The sequence below is a fragment of the Catharus ustulatus genome, chromosome 6 (assembly GCF_009819885.2).
Source record: "Catharus ustulatus isolate bCatUst1 chromosome 6, bCatUst1.pri.v2, whole genome shotgun sequence".
Taxonomy (NCBI): Eukaryota; Metazoa; Chordata; class Aves; order Passeriformes; family Turdidae; genus Catharus; species Catharus ustulatus.
The window spans coordinates 45,910,939-45,930,366 of NC_046226.1; the positions used below are offsets into that span (position 1 = coordinate 45,910,939).

Consider the following 19,428-nt stretch of genomic DNA (forward strand, 5'->3'; position numbering starts at 1 on the left):
TTTCTTGCTGTTTAAAGGTTTATTAAATATTTTTTGGATGTGCTGGATGATGTGGGTTTGTTTTGCTAGGCCCAAGCCCATTCAAGTTCCTCTCAAGGTCGACAATTATCAATAAAAGTAATGATAAAAGCGGCATTGATCTAGAGGTGGGAAAAGGGTGGATTTTGGTCCAGTTCTGATTGGAGCTTTGTGGCAGATTCAGATTTCCAGAAGAAATTAAGCATCCTCTTGTGGGAATACAGGTGTTTGGCACCTGTGAAAGGGTTAGTAAGAAGTTATTCATAAATTTGAAACTTCTCAATTATGGGACCACTTCTTGAGCAGACTGGCCCGTCTTTCTGGAGAGTGCTTCCTTGCTGGTGCAATAGATGGCACTGGCTGTTGTGTGTCTGCCCCGTTACTCTCCAGCCGGAGTGCGCGGAAACCAGCGGCCCGTGGGCTGTGGGAAGGCCAGGGCTTTCCTTGGTGCCGGCCCAGGGATCTGGGCATGGCCGAGCTGCAGCTGGGATGTTCCGGAGCGGGGACAGGAGCCTCACACAGGCTGGGCTGGGCGCTACGAGCTCGGGCTCCTCTTTGGCCAGGCTTTTGACAGCCGGAAACTTTAGGGAGAAACTTTGTTATGTGCTGTCGCCCGATGGGGACAAGTGCTGTAATTAGCATTATAGGATGCAGCTGGTAAAGCAAACAGCTTTCTTAACCTCCAATGACTGCAAAGTAACACAAACGCCGGGCCGGTGCTGTTAATCAGTGAAATGGATCCTTCTCCCGTAAAGCCGCCCGGGGGAGTGGCTGTGAGCGGGGCTGGGTGTGCGGCTCGCCGGCCCTTCAGGGGTGCTGGTGCTCGGGGCGGGGGCACTCCGCTTGTCCCGGGGGGCAGGAGCGGCCCGGCCCGGCTCCCGCTGCCGCCCGCCCGGCGGGCTCGGCCTGGCCGCGCTCATTTCCGGCCGGGGCCGCCCCGGCGCCAGCGGCGGCTCCGCTCCCGTCAGGGCGGCCGCAGGTGCCGCGCGTCCCGCCGGGCCGGGCCGGGCCAGGTAAGCGCCGTGCGGGAGTCCGGGGCGGCAGCGCGGTGAGGGGCGGTGCTGCGGGGCCGGTCCCTCCCCGGGCGGCTGCCGGCTCTGCCCGGCCGGGACCGCAGCCGAGGTGTTGGGGAGCGGTTGCCCCAGCGAGGGCCCCGCCGGCGCCTTTCCCCTGCCTGGCCGGGCTGTGGGGAGAGGGCAGCGGGGGACTGGGGGCCCGGCGTGCTGCGGGCCTCTCGCCCGGCCGCAGCCACACACCTGCCCTGTCCCGGCTGTCGGGAGCCCTCGCCGGTGCCGGACGGGTCTGGAGCATCCGCGTTCCTGTGCAACGCCGCCTTGTCCCGCACACGGCGCTCCTGGGGCGGAGCTGCGGCCGTGCCGCGGTGGGGAGCGCTGCCCTGGTGGGGAAAGGCAGGGGGAGCCGCTGCCTCTTTCGCCTTCTCTCCTCCTCTGTCGCTGTGCAGTCTGCAGGCTGCTTTGATATGAGCTCACGGAACTTCGGTCTTTCTTGCTGAGCCTGAGTGGAGACCTTGTCTTTTTTTTTTTTCTTTCTTTTTCCTTTTTCCAACATCCTTTGTTCAGGGAATATTCTTTCTTGCTGTGATGCAGGTGCAGATGACACTGCACCATATAGAGATGCTGCAGGTTCCTACAGCAGCTGTGTTGGTGCTGCTTCTCCTTCTCTGGAAGGAAAAAAATACCAGAGCTTTCCCTCTCCTAGGACTGCGGCGTCTTTCTCTTTAATATCTTGTACTCACGGGATGCGCTTCGGTGAACTTGTGTGTTGAACCTGAGTCCTTCCTGTAGGACTTCCTGAAAACAGCCGAGGGGAAAAGAGGTTAGCCTCAGAGACAGGGAGATGGCTGTGCTAGGAATATCCTGAGGAGGCAGGGAAATCCAAACACAGCTTGCTTGTTTAGTCCTGACCTGTTGGGTTCTTGTTCTGATAGTTGTTCTGCTCAGAGGGGGCTCAGAAAACCTTTATTTCTAGCTTTGCCTTGTGCAGGCTCAGGGGCAATTGTAACTTATTTTTCGTGTTCTAGAGCTATGTTTATTTCTGAGGATCATCTAACTAGCTATTTGTAGATTAAAAAATATATATATATAGACATATACATATATACATGGCAATTGCTTTTTTTGATCAAACAGATAATCAGTTTGGTCTGTCCTTTCACTGGCCTGTTCAGGTGGTCCAGAGGAGGTTCTGAAAAGCTGCAGTGAGCTGGGGTGGAAGAATCCTCTCTTTGCCAGGACACCCTGCACCAGTGTGTGCCACCAGAGAGTGATGTGAAGCCTGAGATATAAAATTTAAGAATCCTTCATAAAATGGTATAAAATGTCTTTAAAGCTACCTTGCTGGGCAAAAAATATTCTCATTCCCTGGAGCATCACTCTTCTCCTGGCTTCTTATGGCAGGCTACAGTGTGGAGTATGAACTACCCAATTGGAAAGTCTGCTTAGTTGTTTTGTCACCATCAGATAGGAAAATTTCTCCCCCACAGCCCAATTTGGTCCATCTGCTGAATAGAGAGCCTCCTGCCTGCTGACCTGAAGATGGTGCTGCAAAGGAGGGCTCCACGTGGGGTTGTCTTTAGCAGCACACAGACAGTGCTGGGGAACTGCTGCTCCCCGTGACTTTGCCAGGCAGCCTCAGAAAATTAACTAATGGGATGAGGACAATTGACAGGAACAGAAATCACATGGGCTCAGCTCCATGCACCATGCTCTTCATGGTCAGAGAGCTTTAGGGAAATCAATTCCTCTGTACAGCAAACTAGGTTTGGTTTCTGTAAAGCAGATAACTCACTGTCTAAATCTTTTTGATTTCATAAGGCTGCTCTGGGGACTGAATTCTCCCTCTTCTCCTCTCCTGCTTGCAGGAGCTCATCTTGGATTTAAGGACAGTGACGAGAAACTTCAGCTGTAGAAAATGTGTCATCTTGCACTGAGTGGAGCAGCATCTCCCTCCTTCCTGCCAGATGCCTTGGCTTGCTGTCTGTGTAAAGTCTGAGAGGGAAATACTTGGTTTACTCTGTACGTCTGAATCTCTCATGATTCATTTGTTGTCCTAGCAGAACAGCAGAATTGTGACAATTACTAAGAGTTTCTGTTGTTTGTCACTGTGTATCCTTGGAGGTACCCTTAGCCCACATTGACCCTCTCAATATTTTCCTAGCAATCCTCATCCTACGCCCCGAGCCTTTAACTTTTTGGCTGATGCTGAGAAGAATTGTGCTCCACGTACCCCTAATGCACATTTTTCTAAGCAAACCTGACCTCTGCAGCTGTGCAAGGAGCACTGGGGTGGATTTACTAAGTATTCCCATAGGCTTCTGCTGTGGCAAGGAGCACCATGTGCTCCTCTCTGCCTTATGATCAAAAGGTTTGCCAACCCTAAGCTTTTGAACGCCACCAGCCACACATTAAAAAAAACCAAAATGTGAAATGTCTTTTTTTTTTTTTTTAAATAAAGTTCTTAATTTGCTTTAACCTGCTGATTTCTGATTATCTTGGAGATTTCTGCATGTTTGTATAAGCTGCCAGGAATGCTTGAATCTCAGTATTTCATCTGACTGCAGGAATAAGAAATATTGTGAGCTTTGTGAGAAAACAACACCCAAAGCAGTGTTGGGTTTTGGTACTTTCAAATGAAGGCTGGAGCCATGCTGGGCTTTCCTGTGCTTAGTTCAGGTTGGGATAACAAGGCTGGGAAGCCCTGTGGACTTTTTAGCCAAATGTTTTTTCTCTTAACCTTGTGTGACAGAGCACTAAAGCAGCAACAAATACTGTCTTGTGTTCCCAGAGACTGTGGCTTTAATCTAATCATAGGTTTGTTTTGGAGGAAATGAGATATGATGCAACGCTTTGGAAGGGTACAGTGTTCTTATCTGCTTGGCATAACTGGAAGAAAATCTGTCAAGGAAAAAGAGTGAGAGCAAGGAGGTTTGTAACATCCCTGCTTTCTATCTAGTGAAGTGTGTGGTTGCAGTTAATTTAGCAGAGATGTCATCTGAAGGAGGAGCTCTTGCCTCTGCTTCTGTACCTTCAGTCTGTGCTGGTATGAGACTGTATCACTCTTCTGCATCAGTTATTGCCCCATCTGTGTGGAAGGGGTTCAGAAGGATATCTGAGGATTACACATACCTGGAAGCCCTGCAGGAGAGGCTTGTGTTGTTCTGGGGATGGCAGGAGCGCTCTGAAAATGTGTCTTGGAGCCGTGAACCTCCTGAGATTTGCTGTGGTGCTCCAGCACCGTGTGGGCTTGGGGCTGGCTTGAGCTTGTGTTGGTAAGATCCTGGCAGATGTAAAGGTGTCCCTGCTCACAGCAGGTGGTGGATGTATCATGGGCTGAGGCAACCTGTGTTTCTGGAGAGATGAAACTATGAATAAGGGGAAAGCTCTGAAGACCTATCCTACAGCTTTTTGAAAGAATTAGCCTTTAGCATATGTGCTGGGTGAAAGTAAAGCAGTGCAGTGAAGGCTTGAAAAAAGCCTAGTTATTGTAACTGTGCAATAAAAGTGACATATCTGCCTGTTTATTGCTTTGTACTTCAGGCTCCTCCAATGAACAACAGGCAGGATATCTGCAGACCTTTGGAAGAGTAGCCACGTGGTGTTAAAAATAAAGTTGTGGAAGGTCTAAATATGTCATTTAGGCTATGGAAAGCAAACCTTTTGGGAAAATTTCAGCTATGTTTGGATATAGTTAGGTGAGTCAAGCCTCTGGAAAAAGACAAAAAACTTGCAGGCTAGCTGTAAACCCTTGGCTGAGCATGGTGGGAGCTGGGCAGAGGTGCAAGTGCAGGGAGGGAGATCTGACACATCCTACGGAAACTTGGTGGCCTTTGCTGTTACAGTAGCTGAATTCCTCTACATTTTGTTCAGCATAACATTTGTAAGAGTAATGCTTTTATCTGCCTCATTTTCCCCTCTTCTTCTCTTTGGAAAGTGAAGAGGAGGAAACCAAGCTCATTTCCAGCTGGAAATTGAAGTAGTAGGTGATCTATAGGTTGACAGCATGACAGATGTTGAAGTCTTATCGCCAGACAAGACTTCTGCCTCCCTGTACAGCACTGCCTTGTCTCCTGGCAAGGACTAGTGGGGCTGTGCTGTGCTTAGGGAAGGTGAGCTGTGTGCCTGTGGCAGTACCTGAGCTGAAGGTGAGATGAGAAGTGTACGTATTGCTGAGCCTTATTTTCCTCACAGCCCTGGTTTGTGGACTGAATGCCCATTTTTTGTGGGATGGGACAGGCAGACCAGCAGAGCCATCCAGCTCTGGGGTGAATTGCTGCAGTCTGAAGCTCCTGGCCCCTGCCCAGCTCCCAGCCTCAGCAGGTGCTGAGCTGCTGGGCTTTGCCCAAGAAGAAAGACAAGCGTCATCATTGCTTAGATAAGATAAAGCATGACCAAAACCTCGTTACCCTTGGCAGGTGTGGCTAGATGCTGACTGGAATTTGTGCAGCTCAGAGGACTAGCCAGGCTCTTCAGCTGTGGGGAGGGCAGCAAAACCTCTTTAAAACGTGGAGACTTCATGCTGGAGCCCAACAGGGAAGGTGAGTGCAAGAGTCTGAGGGGTGTGAATGAAGGAACAGCCAGCCAGTAACTCTGTGGGTAGAAGGACACCTGCTGTGTGTTCCTGTGCAGATTCTGGTGTGGATTTTGCCCCATGGCAGATCCTCAGCTTGGTGTCCTCTGAGCAGGGCTGTGAGGGTGACCAGGTGTTTAGCGGGGCTGAGAACCTCTTCAGCAGCTGTGTCTCTCTGCTTTGGTTTTTGAAGTTCTGAGATATCTGTTGTCCTGAACTGTGGCCTTCTATCTGAGATGATGGGAACTAGGAAAAAAATTTAGATTTACTGGAGGAGAAAGGACATGTGGGTGCCCACACAAATGTCCATGTTTCTTCTGTTGCACACTTTTCTCCTGTGCTTGAAAACTGCCTTCTTTCTTCCTTATCCTCTTTGCCTCTTTAAGGAGTTTGCAAGGTGCCTGACCTACCTCTCCTTTCTTGAGGATGTGTAGCCAGAGGGGTAATCCTCTGCTCCAGCAGAGGTGCTTGAACCCCTTTGATTTAATGGATTTCCTATGACACAAAGAGTCTTTCGCTTCCTATGCAAATCAGGCTGCTCAAGCCGCTAAATGCAAATGCACCACTTGTAGCTGTTCCCTCTCCAGGAGTGGTGTGGCTTTATGCAAAGCATGGAGGTGAGCCCTCAGGAGCTGGGAGAGCAGAGCAATACAAGGATTTGTGCTGGAGAAAGGTCAGCGTTGCTGTAGCTCACCTGTTCCCAGACTTGTGGGACACCAGGCAGGATATTTCAAGCTGTTGGCATCGAATGAATAATGAATGTTTATAGGAATGGATTAACACCTGCTGGTTATGGATGTAGGGGGCTTGGTTGGTTGTTGTCTCACCTCTCTCCTTACCAAGGCTCTGCTGCATCAGTGCAAATCTGCAGTTTGGTGACTCAAGCTACTCTGACGCCTGGATCCCTTTCCTCTATTCAGGTTGGACAAATAATGTTCAGTCTGTAATCATGCTTGAGAGCTCTTGCTATTGCCCTAGATATGGGGAGCTGGAGCGATGCTTAGATTGGCTCAATCCAATTCGATCTGAAAATCCACTGCTCTGAACAATAAATGTTGCGTGTGGGGGGTGGTATTCAAGTGTCTTCACTAAATCAAAAACCTTTTAAGCATTGGTAGATGAAGCCTTTTTCTTTTCAATGTGTACCACTAAATACACAGGATGTGCAGTATGGTTGAATTAGCATTACTATGGGAACCATAACTTTTTTGTATTTCCTGACCTTTATCCATGTAACACTAAGGATTCATTAATGTGTCTTCAAAGTGTGGGGGTTTTTTTGTGTTTTATAAGCCCTTTTTGTTGTGGTCAGTACTAAGAGAACCTTTATAAAGAACCCCAGGAGGAGATTACAGACAGGACAGGGTGCAAGGTGCAGGAAAGCAGTTTGCTCTCTTTCTTGTGCTGTTCTAGCAGCAGCCCAACCAAGACCTTGGGTCAGTGTCAAGCAAGACTTCTGCAGCAAGGGTGAACAAAATGGTGAGTAAACTCGCCTGCTTGGAGGCAGACACCTCACTTGGTATGGGTTTGGTTTTATTGGGTTTTTTGCCACAGCTGCACTGTTAGAGCCTGCCCCAGAGGATCTGGGATCCTGCAGTTGAGGCAAAGCTGAGCCTGTGAGGAATGGAAAGGTGATCATGCCCTCTGCTAGCACAGAGATCTCTTGGATGGCTCAGGGGAACTCTGGCCCTGTTAAATCTAGTAAAGACAATTGTGATTGTCCGTAGTAGGCGTCATGTCCATTTTTTAGTCTGGGTTTTGAAATAACCATCTTAAAATAGGAGGGAAGGACCTGTCTGCCTTCTGCACGTCCCATTTGCTTGTTTCTGAGAGAATGGGGCTGTTTGGAGCTCCTCTCTTTGCATATTGGTGAGGTCTCTGCTGTTCAGGTACCAGCTGGAGCCTTCTCAGTGGAAATCTGGTGGAAGAGGGGGTTTTCATCTCTGTAGAGAGTTGGGTTGCCTGCTCGTGACTTGTATGGCAAAGCTTATTTCCTGGGCAAGAGAGGCATTTGGGGTAGGGGTGAGAAAAGGGCACAGAACCTTGCCAGGTGATGAAGAGCCAGCCTGGCAGGGTCTCAACACTCACTTTTTTTAGTTTTCTTTGTCACCTTTCCTGAGAAGATCTCAGGTTTAACTAGTAGGACCTGACACAGCTGAGAGCATCTTTTGCGCTGCTTGGAGACTCTGGAGCTGCCACTGAGCAACAAATCCCCATCAGCATCTCCAGCTGTCAGCAGGCAGGGATGGCTTTGCTTTGGGGATGCTGTGAGATAGAGTGGTGCTCTGTCAGTGGCAGGATAGAGGGTGGCATTTCTTGCTGCTTTAGTGAGATAGTCCTGGGGTGTGCACCCCACCCCTGGTGGGTGTTTTATGATGCTTTTGTTGCTCCTTGCCCTGTCATCTTATGCTTTTCTTCTCTCTTTTCCTGGGCTCTCTGTGCTTCCCTTTGTGAAACAGGTTGCCAGCCTTGTAAAACTGGAGTTAAACTTGAGGCAGGATTCACAGGAGTGGTTTCTAGCCCTTGCCTGGGGGAAATTGCTTGGGGGCAAGGCAGCAAGCTAAGTACAAGCACAGCTAGAGTTTCTCAGGGAAGGTAAGCTCAATGGGAGATGAGGGATCATCTGCTTTCTTACCCCTTTTCCCCCTCTTGCCTGAGGCAGCTCAGAAACAAACCCGTCTCCCTCGCAGCTGTGAGCAAGGCAGGATTACAAGGAATTTACCTTGGCAGCTCAAGGGCAGGTTTTCTTGTGCTGCCTTCTGAACTGAGGACTACTAGGCTGTGTTGGAAAGGGGCTGGGATGCGTAGGGAGCAGTGCAGACCACACCTCCTGGCTTGGACCGGCTCTGATCCTCTATTTACAGTGGCGGTGTTCCTCCCCCGCTAGATTTTTGCTGTGGAATATACTGCTGCTTCCAGGGAAGGGAGCAACACTGGCCTGCTGCTCTAGGTATTTGGGGACACCTGCAGGGAGACAAAATGGGGTGGAGGGGGAGGGAAAAGCGTCTCTCATTTGGGCAAAGAGTTATTTTAGCAGGAAGTCTGGATGAGTCTGTGAGTTCCTGTGTCTCAGCAGAGTTTCTCCCTAGGAATTTTCTGTTCTGACTTCCTGCTTTTGCTTTAAAGCAGCAGAGTGGAGCTCACTGAGTGCAGGGGCATTGTATGTCACTGCAAAAACCAGTTGTTTTTCCTGTGACAGAGGAAGGAAAATTTATTGATTGATTTTTAAAAGATTTGGATGCTTAATTAATTAATGCTTTAGTTTGGATCACTCGAGGTCTTTGCAAATGTTGAATTGAAGAAACTTGCTCTCAGTTCTGATGTGGTTCTGCAAGATGCTTAACTGATTCTAGTGAGTTACTGATTTGGGAAACTGCTGATTTTGAGTAATAGCTGAATATTAGAATGTGTGAAATTGTGATTTTTAAATTTTTTTTTTTTAAGAAAGGAATGTCTTGAGCTGGTCTGATTAAAAACTAACATTTTTCCACTGAATGCTTTTTGAAGACAATTAGAAATTTTTCTTTAAAAGCATTTGGCAGGAGATTTCCCACTATCTCTCATAAACATAGCTATTCCCTTATTCTCCTCCACCCTTTTTTGAAATCCCACATCATTGTTCCTGCTATGGGCTTTTGACTCGGTGACAGCTTTTGTCAAAGAGGAATATCTCCCCAACCCCGCGCTAATTTTACTTTTTCTAGAACAGTTGTACACACTGAACAAAAGCACCCCTCAAACGGCGTCTGCTTCCAACTTTGCTTCAAATGCTGTTGTTTGCTTTGGTTACACTAAGCTGTGCCTGGTATGCCAGGAACAGGTGCCCTTAATGTGCCAGTGTTATCCTGATGTGTGGAGGAGAAGCTCAAGGCTTGTGGCTGCTCAAAACATTCTCTAGTTTTTAGTCTCATAGAAGTCTTAGGCTTTTAGTATATTGTTGTAATGGTCACCTCTGAACAAGAAAAGGAGAGGGTATTTCTGATACCTTGTACTAGATCCTGGAATTCTTGCACATGAAAACCCATCCTTTCAACTTTTGGGATGGGGAGTGGTGCTGTTTGGATTGGAGACTGCCTGTGCTCCCCTCAATGGTCTGACAGCCAAACAGTGTCTCTACTCAGGGCATGGACTTCACCCTTTTCCAGTGCATAGGTTACACTGGTATTTCATGAAAAATGCTTTGCAGGCATAGCCAACACCTCCTGAGCTCACAGGAAGGAGTGAATTTTTACCTTTATACACACTCTTGACAGGTGGATCAAGAGGTGAGAGGTAACTGTGTCACACACCTGTGCACAGGGCAATTTTCCTCTCTGGGAGGCAGAGAATGGGTTAACCATCTTCTTGGAAATTGGCTTCACCCACTTGCCTCGGCTCTGTTGTTTTAACAACATTTGCAGAAAGGTCAAACTGTCCATGCATCCCTCCTGGGCAAAACAAATACAGCATCAGCCAGAGAGATACTTGTACAGGGAGCTGTGGTGCCTAGAAATCCTATCCATACTCATTCCTAATCATTAATGTTTGCAAACCTTTTTTGTTTTTTAAGTGCATCTTGAAGGTTCAGAACAGAGAGGTAAAGCTTTTCCCACTGATCCTGTTGCTAATATGTAGCTAGAAAATATAATGGGGGTGAGATAATGGTGTCCAGTCCTCAAAATATTGGAGAAGGACTTCTTGGGATAAGGAAAATATGCTTGAATTTCTTGCATCCCCCCCAGCAGTTTTATCCAACCCTCTGGATAAGGGGATTTCAGGTGCTGCAGAGAACATGTTGGCTCAGCTGGAGAAGAAATCACTGTTTACCACATGTATTCAGTAAACAATGTGAACGTTTTACCTAAAATAAGTTTTTCCTTTGGAAGGGGAAAGGAGAAAAGGATTGGGCAGTCTGATGTTGTGGTTTGATATTTTATCTCTGCCTGGGTATGCTGGGGAGCAGTCTGAGGACAACATAAGGCTATGAGTTTTTGTTTGGGGCTGATTTCAAGACAAAGGATCTTGATCAACAAAGGCGAGGCTCTTGCGCACTTCTCTGAGTACTTGTGGTACTCCAGGTGAGGTGGCATTGTCACGGGATTTTTAGCCTTTGTACGAAGAGGGCACTGAAGTGGTTGAGAAAAACTTGCAGCTGGCCAGGAGGGACTTGTGCTCAAGTCAGTGGGTGGCTGTTGGGAAATTTAATGAAAAAGTGGCAAAACGAGATTGGGAATCATCTGGAGGAAGCCAGGAACACTTTTCTTGTTGAGCATCCTGAGGGTGGGTGGCAGAAAGTTCATATTCCATGAAGCAACACCAGATATTTCTCTCTTACAACAGAGGTGAAAAGTACTCAAAAGAAGCCTAGAGAGGGTGACTGACTTAAGCAGTGACTCTGCTGGGTGAGTGGGCAAACAGAACAGCAGCCCAGAAGGGACCCTGCTGAGGCCAGACAAGGTGTGAGGCTGTCTTGGAGAGATTTGGCTTCTTATCGGAAAGGAGAATCTTTGTTCTGGTATGACATGGGCTAGAATCTGAGGACTCAAAGGAAGAACTGAGTGGATTTCAGTAGTCATGATGACCAGGACAGTTGTGGGGAGAAACCTGGCCTTTGGCTGTTGGAATACCAAGTCCAGTTCATTAGACTTTTTGCTGGTGAAAATACAGTAAATTCTCATCCTTTTGGTCAAAGATTCCAGGTGCTTTGAGGGGGGGTTTCTGCAGATGAGAGAGCAGCTGAGGAGCAGCCAGGCTGAACCAGTGCTGTGTCTCCTACAGCAGCTAATGGCAGATACCCTCATCTTCCCAGCATAAAAATGGGATGATGCTGTCCTAGGATACTCTTTTTGCTATTTGTGGAAAAGAATATTTTCACCAAAGCGGCTATTTTTTGTAATAGTCCTTCATGGACAAACTCAGAGCAGAAGGAAACAGCCACTTCTGCAGCTCATGAATGCCTGTGACATTCTCAGCATCTCATGTCAGTGAGATGACACACTTGAAGGGTTTGTAGAGAAGTGCCTCCTCCTGTTTGATGTGCAAATGCCATCACCAGCTTAATCTGAGGCTCCTGGATTCTTTTCTTAAAGGAGGTGGTGACTGCTACAATTCTTCACCATCTCTGCCATTTGGAAATTGGTTACACAGGCAATTCCACAACCCTCAAATTTTAACATTTGAAGCTTTGTGTATCCTTTAGAGTCTTTTACCCATTTATTAAACAAAAAGCTGTTCCTGCATAATTTTGCCTTTGACATATTTCAAGAACACTGATGAAATGTGTCTGGCCCTCCACCAGCAGAGGACTGAGGTGTGCCTGCTTTCAGCCTGAATTTCTGTCTGCAGGACACCAAGTGTGGCTGCATTCCTGCAGGCTGGGGAAGAGCCTCATGTACGCGGTGCCTCTGCTGCTTGCAGGGTGCGAAAGGAGTCTCCTCAGCAGCCTTTCTCCTGATGTGTCCCTGCTGAGCTGCAGCAGCTGAGCTCCTTTTCAGCTTGATGGCACGTTAACTATTCAGTAAAAGGTGCATGAGCCAAGCAGAAGGGTGCTGAATCCTGGTTGTTGTCTCTGGTACCACCTACTCCACCTTCTCTAAAGGGAGCAGGTGAGGCAGGAGAGAGTTGCCACTCATGTTCCATTAAATGAGTTGAGGCTCTGCCCTGGTTTTATGCCATTTCCTGAAGAGCTTTAAATGCCAGATTAGGTTTGGATCTTGTCTTCCTTATGGGGCATTCCTACCTGCCCCAACAACCCCTGGAAAAGAGGAGTAAAAGAGAGCAGGGATCTCCTTAACCTGGGTTCTCAGTGCTCAGTGTTTACTTTGAATCAAAAATGATCCAGCGCCAAGCTGGATCTGATGTCAAGTGCCAAGTCCTTTGTCTTCTATTCTCTTTTTCCCACACCTGGGCTGGCAAATAAAGTTTCTTTGCCTCCTGCCTACTTGCCTTGTCTGTAGGTATTCCCTGCAGATCACATATTTTGTTGTCAACATACCTTGTGTTAGACTTGATCTAATTTCTGATTGCTCAACTCCAAGCAGCATCTACCTCCAACTTCACAGCACTGTTAGTGGTGTTCACTTAATGCTGAAGTATGTAAGATTAATCCTTATGTGATGTAATAATCTGTTCTGTTTCCTTAAAGAAAAATTTCAGGAAACCTGTTCCTTTATAAAGTAAAGGAATTAATGAAAATGACTTGTTTTTGAACTAGCTGTTGTATTGCAGGCATGCTCTTTATTTTCTGAGAAATCAGCTGTGTGCTAGTTACACTGACAGATCCAAGACCATTAGCTGTTTATGGAAAAAATGTGGTTTGGATTTTGTTTTTAATTGCTGAGAATTAACTCTTGGCCCAAATATTATTAGAGGAAAAACTGATGCTTTCTCTCTCCATTCCCGAAGCAAAACAACCCAACAAAGCCAAGAGCCCAGTTAGTAGGAGAGGTTCCAGTGCAAACTCTCCCTCACTGTTTGCTGTGCCAATGCTGTGCCAGTATGAGAGCTGCAAAATGCCACTAGCTGGCAATGCCAGAGCTGGGGAGCAGCACGAGGGTGTGATGGAGGATTTGTGGCAGTTTCTGGGGTGAAGGATGATGTTTTGGGACTCAGTAGATACCTATCTGTGTTGCAGACTTCTTATGTTGATAGTTATTGGCACAGTTGGTGGTTTCTGTTGTGCTGTTGAATCAGGAAGCATGAGTGAGTGCAGATTTAACAGGTTTATTTGTTCACCTCTTGAAATGGAAAAATAAAACCATTACCACTCTCAGGTTGCTTGGTGATAGGACCATAGAGTCTAAATCAAACGACTTTCCCAATGTCAAGATATTTTTTTAGCAAGATCAAGAAGTTGATAATGGTAAATTCCTCTTGGAAACAGTGAATTGCAGCAGAGCCTCTTTTGAAGCTGCTCCTCAGAATGATGAAGGCTCTTGGACCTGTCAGTGTTTCTGGGATATACCTCTGTATCCTACTGGCATATCCCATGATGAAGTCATCCACGATACGGCAGCACGGGTTAGCTCAGGGCTATCAGGCTGAGCTAATCCCCTGCTGAATAAACAACACAAAGGTTCCTGGATTTGTTCCTGTTTCCTTAAAGGCATACAGTCAAGTACAGGCAATTAAAAGAGAGAGAGTAAAGTGTAGCTCTAGATATGAACACCTGATTTCAGGCTTTGTGCCCAGGGTGTGTATGGGTTTCTTAGGTTTTTTTAAAGAAAAAACTTTCACAAAACAATTGATGTTTTTCCTCATTTTTCAGTGTATTTCTTTTCCTGCCATTCCCTTTGGGAAGGGAGAACCCAACAACCACCCAAACAAATTCCAAACAGCGGAAATAAATTTCCTATAGAAGGGAAAGAGCAAAATTAATTTTGAACAAAGTACACTAGAGAAATAACTACTTTCTTTTTGCCCTTCTTGCAGCCTTTTCAGGCTGAGCCTTGGCAGAGTCTTTTAAAATAATTTTTGCCAAGTGAGTACCCAGTTCCTTTGAACAGCTTTTGCTTTTTTAGCATCTGTGGAAGCCGGTTTGTCACAGGGGTCAGTGTCTTTCCCTGGCAAGATCTCTGCTCTGCCTTCACCTGGTCAGTTTTGTATGGCTGTGATTTTTGTCAATGCATATGTGCTTTTTGCCTGTAACTAGGATAATAATTGTAAATACCTATATTTGATCACTGAATTTTAAAGTACTATAAAATCTGGGATGTATAGATGTGACTGTGACCTACAACCAGCACTTCTTATAGCAATAGCTACCTTTCAAAACCTTGGGAGCAAAAGGTAGGTAGAACAAACAGCAATTGACATATGTTTGATGTAAAATGGTATAAAGACCTCTGAAGTTTTTATTGCTCTTTTCTTGTAAAACTTGCCTGTTGCTCACCTGCTCCTGAGTGATGCTTCCATTGCAAGACCAAGCAACAAATACTTTGTACCTCCTGCATCTTGGCCTGCTTTGGTTGTGCATTTGTAATGTGCTGGAGCAAGAGCTTTCTGCTGCAGTGATCCCTTACCCAGCCCTTCATTCTCCTCTTTGTGTAGAATCTTCTCATGTATGGGAATCAAACCTGGCTTGTCCAGCATATGCACCAGGAGTGTGATCACTGTGTGCCTAAACACCTGGAGAATTCCTTCCTTTGAAGTTGGAAGACTTATTTTTCTGCATCAGGAGTAGAAAGGAAAGGGTGTGTGTTCTTCTGATTTGTTTAAATAAATGGCTTAAATATTTAGCTTTAGTATGGGGGTGGCTTTGTTGTTTCTAATAATATTGTCTTAGGCAGAGATAAAGGAGGCTGTCTTTTGGGAAACCTCTCAGCAAGTATCTGAGCACTGCAGTTTGTGGTACACCTATAAAGATTCTTCTTTAATATTCCCTTCTGCCAATCTGTCACCAAAAATTCAGTGGTACAGGAAAGCTTTCCCTTATAAATTCCCTCTACAGGACCCAAATATTGGCCTTGTTCTGTAATCCTGGGTAAACTGCTCAGCCAGTTGTGCTTAGTTTTTCCTTCCTTCATTAACTGTTGATTCATTGCCTTGCACTGGGGATGACTGCTAGGAATGCATCGTTTTCAGTGCATGCACAAAGCCCTGCAGTAACTAGGGTCATCTAAGGACCAGCTGTGGAAATTTGGCTGCACTCCTCACTTTCCTTTACTCCTTGTCATTGGACTGTGGAAAAAAAGAAAAAAAACAACCCAAAGTTGTCATGTGCACATGGTGGTCAGGGTCACCTAGATAAGGGTTTGGCTGTTGATAGCATTTTATCTGTGACTTTTCTGTACCTCTTTAACACTGCTACAAGAGGAGAAGCTTTTTTAGGCAATAAATAGGAAATGATGACCCTGTAATGCTACCTTGAAAGCAGTACCTCCCTTTTCTAGGAAAAGCAACTTCTATCTGTTCTTTCTGTTTGTTGTAATTTGCAGTTTCTCTGTTCAAGTTTTTAATTCTTCAGCTTTGAACCTTTGAAACTATTTGGATGCTTGAGTTTGACATGTAATTATCAGTCTCTAGATATTGAGTCCTAAAGTCCCAGCTGTCACAAGCATCAGAAACCAAACTGGAGGAGCTGATAGTCTATAGGCATAGCAGGTGATGTGACTTACCCACGGCCATATGGCCAGCTGAGTCAGGATTAAAATTCAAGTCTTATGAGTTTCCTAGACAATGCCAAGCCCATGAGAGCCAGCTGACTTTCTGCCACAGCTTTGCACGGGTCAAACCTAGTTAAAATAGTCATGTAAGACTGGTCTGAGTTTCCTCAGTGTAGAAATCCAGGAGCTGGTGCTAGCTGTCTTTATGGCAGGCAATCTCCTGTTCTGATCTGTGTCTGAGAAGATCTGTGTTTGCTTTCCAGGCTCTGGGAAAGTTGTCTTGCAGGAGCAGGTGAACTGTTTGCTCACTAAGCCCCAGCACATACATGGCAGGAGTTATCTGGTGTAATCCATGGCTCTGTATCGGGTTTTTCAGGTGTTGGACACTGCCCTAACCTGGACTGTGTGGTACCAGAGCTGACCTTGAGCATAAGCAGCCAAACCTGTGGGGTGGGGGAAGATAGGGCTGAAGAAAAACTTTACATGCCAGGGTGATTTGAGCATGTTGTATTGGAGCCCTCTAGATCTCTGGCACTTCCATCCTCCCATTAGATCTCCCAGGCCATGGGAAAGGAGTTTTTGATCTCCAGCACAGTTCCCAGGGGTGAAAGTGGCTAAGAATTTGTTTGAACTGAAGCTGGGACTCCATCTCTTGTGAAGTTGATGCTAGTCAAACTATTTACCCTGAAAATAGACCCATGAAGCTTTGTCAGCACCCACTGGCTGTAACAGGCACCCTGTTTCTATCCATGCTCATGGGAACAGTGGATGTTTTCACATCGTTTCACAGGGAGGCTGGACAAGTGTCTTGGAAGATAAGGAAGGAACCACGTGGCTCAGGAATTGCCTCAGGCTGACAGTGGCTATTAGTTGGCAGATGTCTTCAGGAAATCTTTGTTTGCCCTGCTGTAACTCTTCCTTCACCAGCCATTCACAGCCAGTGTTTGAGGGCAGGATGCTGGGCTACACAAGCTCTGCTGTGACCCACTGCACACCTTTTTATGACGAAAATCAACAGCTCAAGATGCAGAGATTGTCCTGACTGCAGGTTAGGTGTGGAAATTGACTCTTACCTTTCCCAAAAGAAGGGACCTGGAAAAACCAATTGTTGAGAACGAGATTTGGTAACAACCAGTGACTTTGTCCCTGGAGATGGCTTGACTTCATCTCTCCAGCAGAACCTGGCAGGTCTGCCTGACCAAAATCATTAGCTGCCTGTACATATCTTCTCTGCTTTGCCCCTTGTGTTAGGAAAGCATGGTTCTTCCCAAGCTGATCTTCCTGCACTTAAGCCAGCTCTGCTTGCCTCACTGGATACTAGTCCACAGCTCTGGCACTCCAAAGACCTCAGCCTCTTTCAAAGCGGTTCTTCTGTGATGTTGTGCTTCGTGCTGATGAAGATGCTGCCCCAGTCCTTTGCAGTAACTAGGGAAGGTATGACAGCACTTGTTAGACTGAGATCTGCTTTTTGCCCCACCTGCACCATGCAGTGCCTTACAAACAGGGACAGAGAGGAAGAATTTCTCAGTCACAGGCTTCTGGGAGAGAAGTCCATTAAAACTGCCATGTATTTTGCTTCCTGGGGCTCTCTTATTTGCTGCTTTGTTCCTCTGCAAGTGCTGTCTCACCATTGAAAAAGCCACATCTGGCTTGAAGCCACTTGAAGCAGCTTGGACAAGAGACTTCCTGCTCTGAACATTGAATTAATGGGCTTGGTCTTTTACATGAGTGAAATCCTTTCAGACTTTTGTCCATGTCAGGCTCCCAGCTCTTCTAATTAAGAGGCTTTTAACTCAGCCAGCGTTTGGGAGCTGCAATGCAGCTGGGCTTTTGATAAAATGAGGAAATGCTAGAGGTAGGGATGTAATGGGTTGGATTTCAGCTTCAAAAAAATATCTCTGAGAGAGAACAGAACATCCTCCTTGCACCACCTTTTGTTTGCTGCCGCAAAGCTGAGGAGACGTCAACTGTGTGGGCTGCTCTAGAACTGATGAAGCTGATAAGAAGAAAGTAAGGTCATCTTTACTTCTGGGGTCCTGGGCAGCTAGAGGGATATTTTAGAAAACACTTCTTACTTGTGCCCTTTCTTATTCTGGCTATTTTCTACAATCCTGTCACGGCTCTTGCTTTGAAATCCCTTTTGCTTTCCCCCCCCGCTGCTGTCTGGAACAGGGTGCTGCTTGCGCTGAGGCTGTATCTTTGTAAAAGGAATGGGTCTGGAAAAAGCCTTCAGGAAGGTGGCCTGTAGAATCCAGTAATTATCATTCACCAGTGTGGCTGTTATTCCTCACCATAATCACCTGTAAAATCTGGGAAACATAAGATATTTGAGTCCTTTTTGCTTTTCTTTCAAGGTCAGATTTGCCACTTTTACTTGAATATGAAAAGTAAGCTGGTGTTCTTTCTGACTTCTTTACTACTTACATACACAGGCTTGTCATCAGAAGCAAACTGACTGTCCAGCTAACCCATGGAATCTAACTGTAGTCTCCAAATTTTGCTGTGTTGGCTCCACAACACATAAAATTTTTGGTAGGAGGGTTTGTTTGAGAAAGAGCAAGAGGGAAAAACATGGTCTGCCTTCTTATTTTTGCTGCTTTCTCCCTTTCTTTCCTCTGCTGTATTCCACAAAGCTTGGGTCCAACTCTGTGCCTATTGTTTGCCAGAGATGTTTACTTGACTAGAACCATATAATAGTACCCATTTATAGGTAGTTTTCTGCAGAGTTTAGTGTCACTTGAGCAGATATTTATTTGAAACAGAGGTGCCTTGGAAAAACACCGATTTGAAAGGGGGAATGAAGCGTTCTGCTTGTTCTGTGAAGCAGAACCACCCGCTGGCTCGTGGAGCAGCAGTAATAAACGGAGTCAAAGAGCGTGGGGCGTAATTGCCTTCTCCTTTTGTGTCAGCTTCATATCGTTCTCACATGTGACATTCTTCCTGGCCATCGTGCTCTTTATCCTCCCATTGTCCCAAGAGTGCAAACAGAATTAGTTTGTTATCATGGCATCGGTACGTGGCTTTTAATTTCTTGGAGGTTAAAAAAACCCAAGCGACCCAACCCTCAAGCCCTCTTTGTCCAGCGCCGTTTAAATCTGCTCTCAGCCTGCTTGCACAGCTCACTTCTGCCCTGCAATGCAGAAAACAGGTCTGCAGACGGAGAAATCTAAAGCAATCAGTGCAACAAGGCTTCAAAAATGTGGTGGCTTTGCTGAAGAGGAGCTGTCTGGAGAACGTGTCTGATTCCATGAGATCAGTAAGTCAGAAGGTTGCTTGGTGTAGGGATGCATTGCAGGCATTTTTACAGGCACAGTGCTAAGCTTAAATGGGTGCTCCCATTCCTTTTTGCTTTAGGTACTTGTAAGTGATGGGAAATATTTTCTTTGGCCTCTGAAATGTCTCCATAGTTTTGTGGTTTCCTTCCTTTGAAGGTGAATGTTTCAGATTAAAATTCTGTTTGGCAGCTCATGAGTTCTCAAAACAGAGGCTTGAAGGCAAGGGGTCAGGAGTGCCCAGCTTATTAAATTTTTCCCAGTGTAGGAATTGTCTGACCTTTCTTTGTACTGTAACAGGATAAAAAAAAAAAATAAATATGGAGCTACTATTTGGAAAGCGTTAACAAGAAAATGTCAGAGGTGGAAGGCCAGACAGGGGAACTGGCTGGGAGTGACATTTCTTCCTCTCTTTCTTCTGTCACTTGCACAGATCATCCTCCTATCTGCTTCCATCCCACTCTGGGTTT

At 46.3% G+C, this 19,428-nt stretch overlaps 1 protein-coding gene across 6 annotated transcripts in view; it reads left to right on the plus strand.

Annotated features, from left to right (window-relative positions):
- Positions 1-967: 967 nt before the first annotated feature.
- CRACR2B (calcium release activated channel regulator 2B) overlaps positions 968-19,428 on the plus strand; it is a 45,695-nt gene continuing 27,234 nt past the window's right edge. Inside the window, exon 1 of one of the 6 annotated variants that reach the window (XM_033062846.1) lies at positions 968-1,031. Coding sequence is in view for 1 of the 6 variants with exons in the window: in XM_033062845.1 (XP_032918736.1) it covers positions 17,677-17,696 (20 nt within the window). In the remaining 5 variants the exon portion in view is untranslated. Of the gene's footprint in view, positions 1,032-5,500; positions 5,573-7,009; positions 7,084-8,480; positions 8,555-17,661; positions 17,697-18,922; positions 18,943-19,428 lie in introns of those variants that run through there. The other 5 variants (XM_033062848.2, XM_033062849.1, XM_033062847.1 and 2 more) reach the window with 5 other exon arrangements.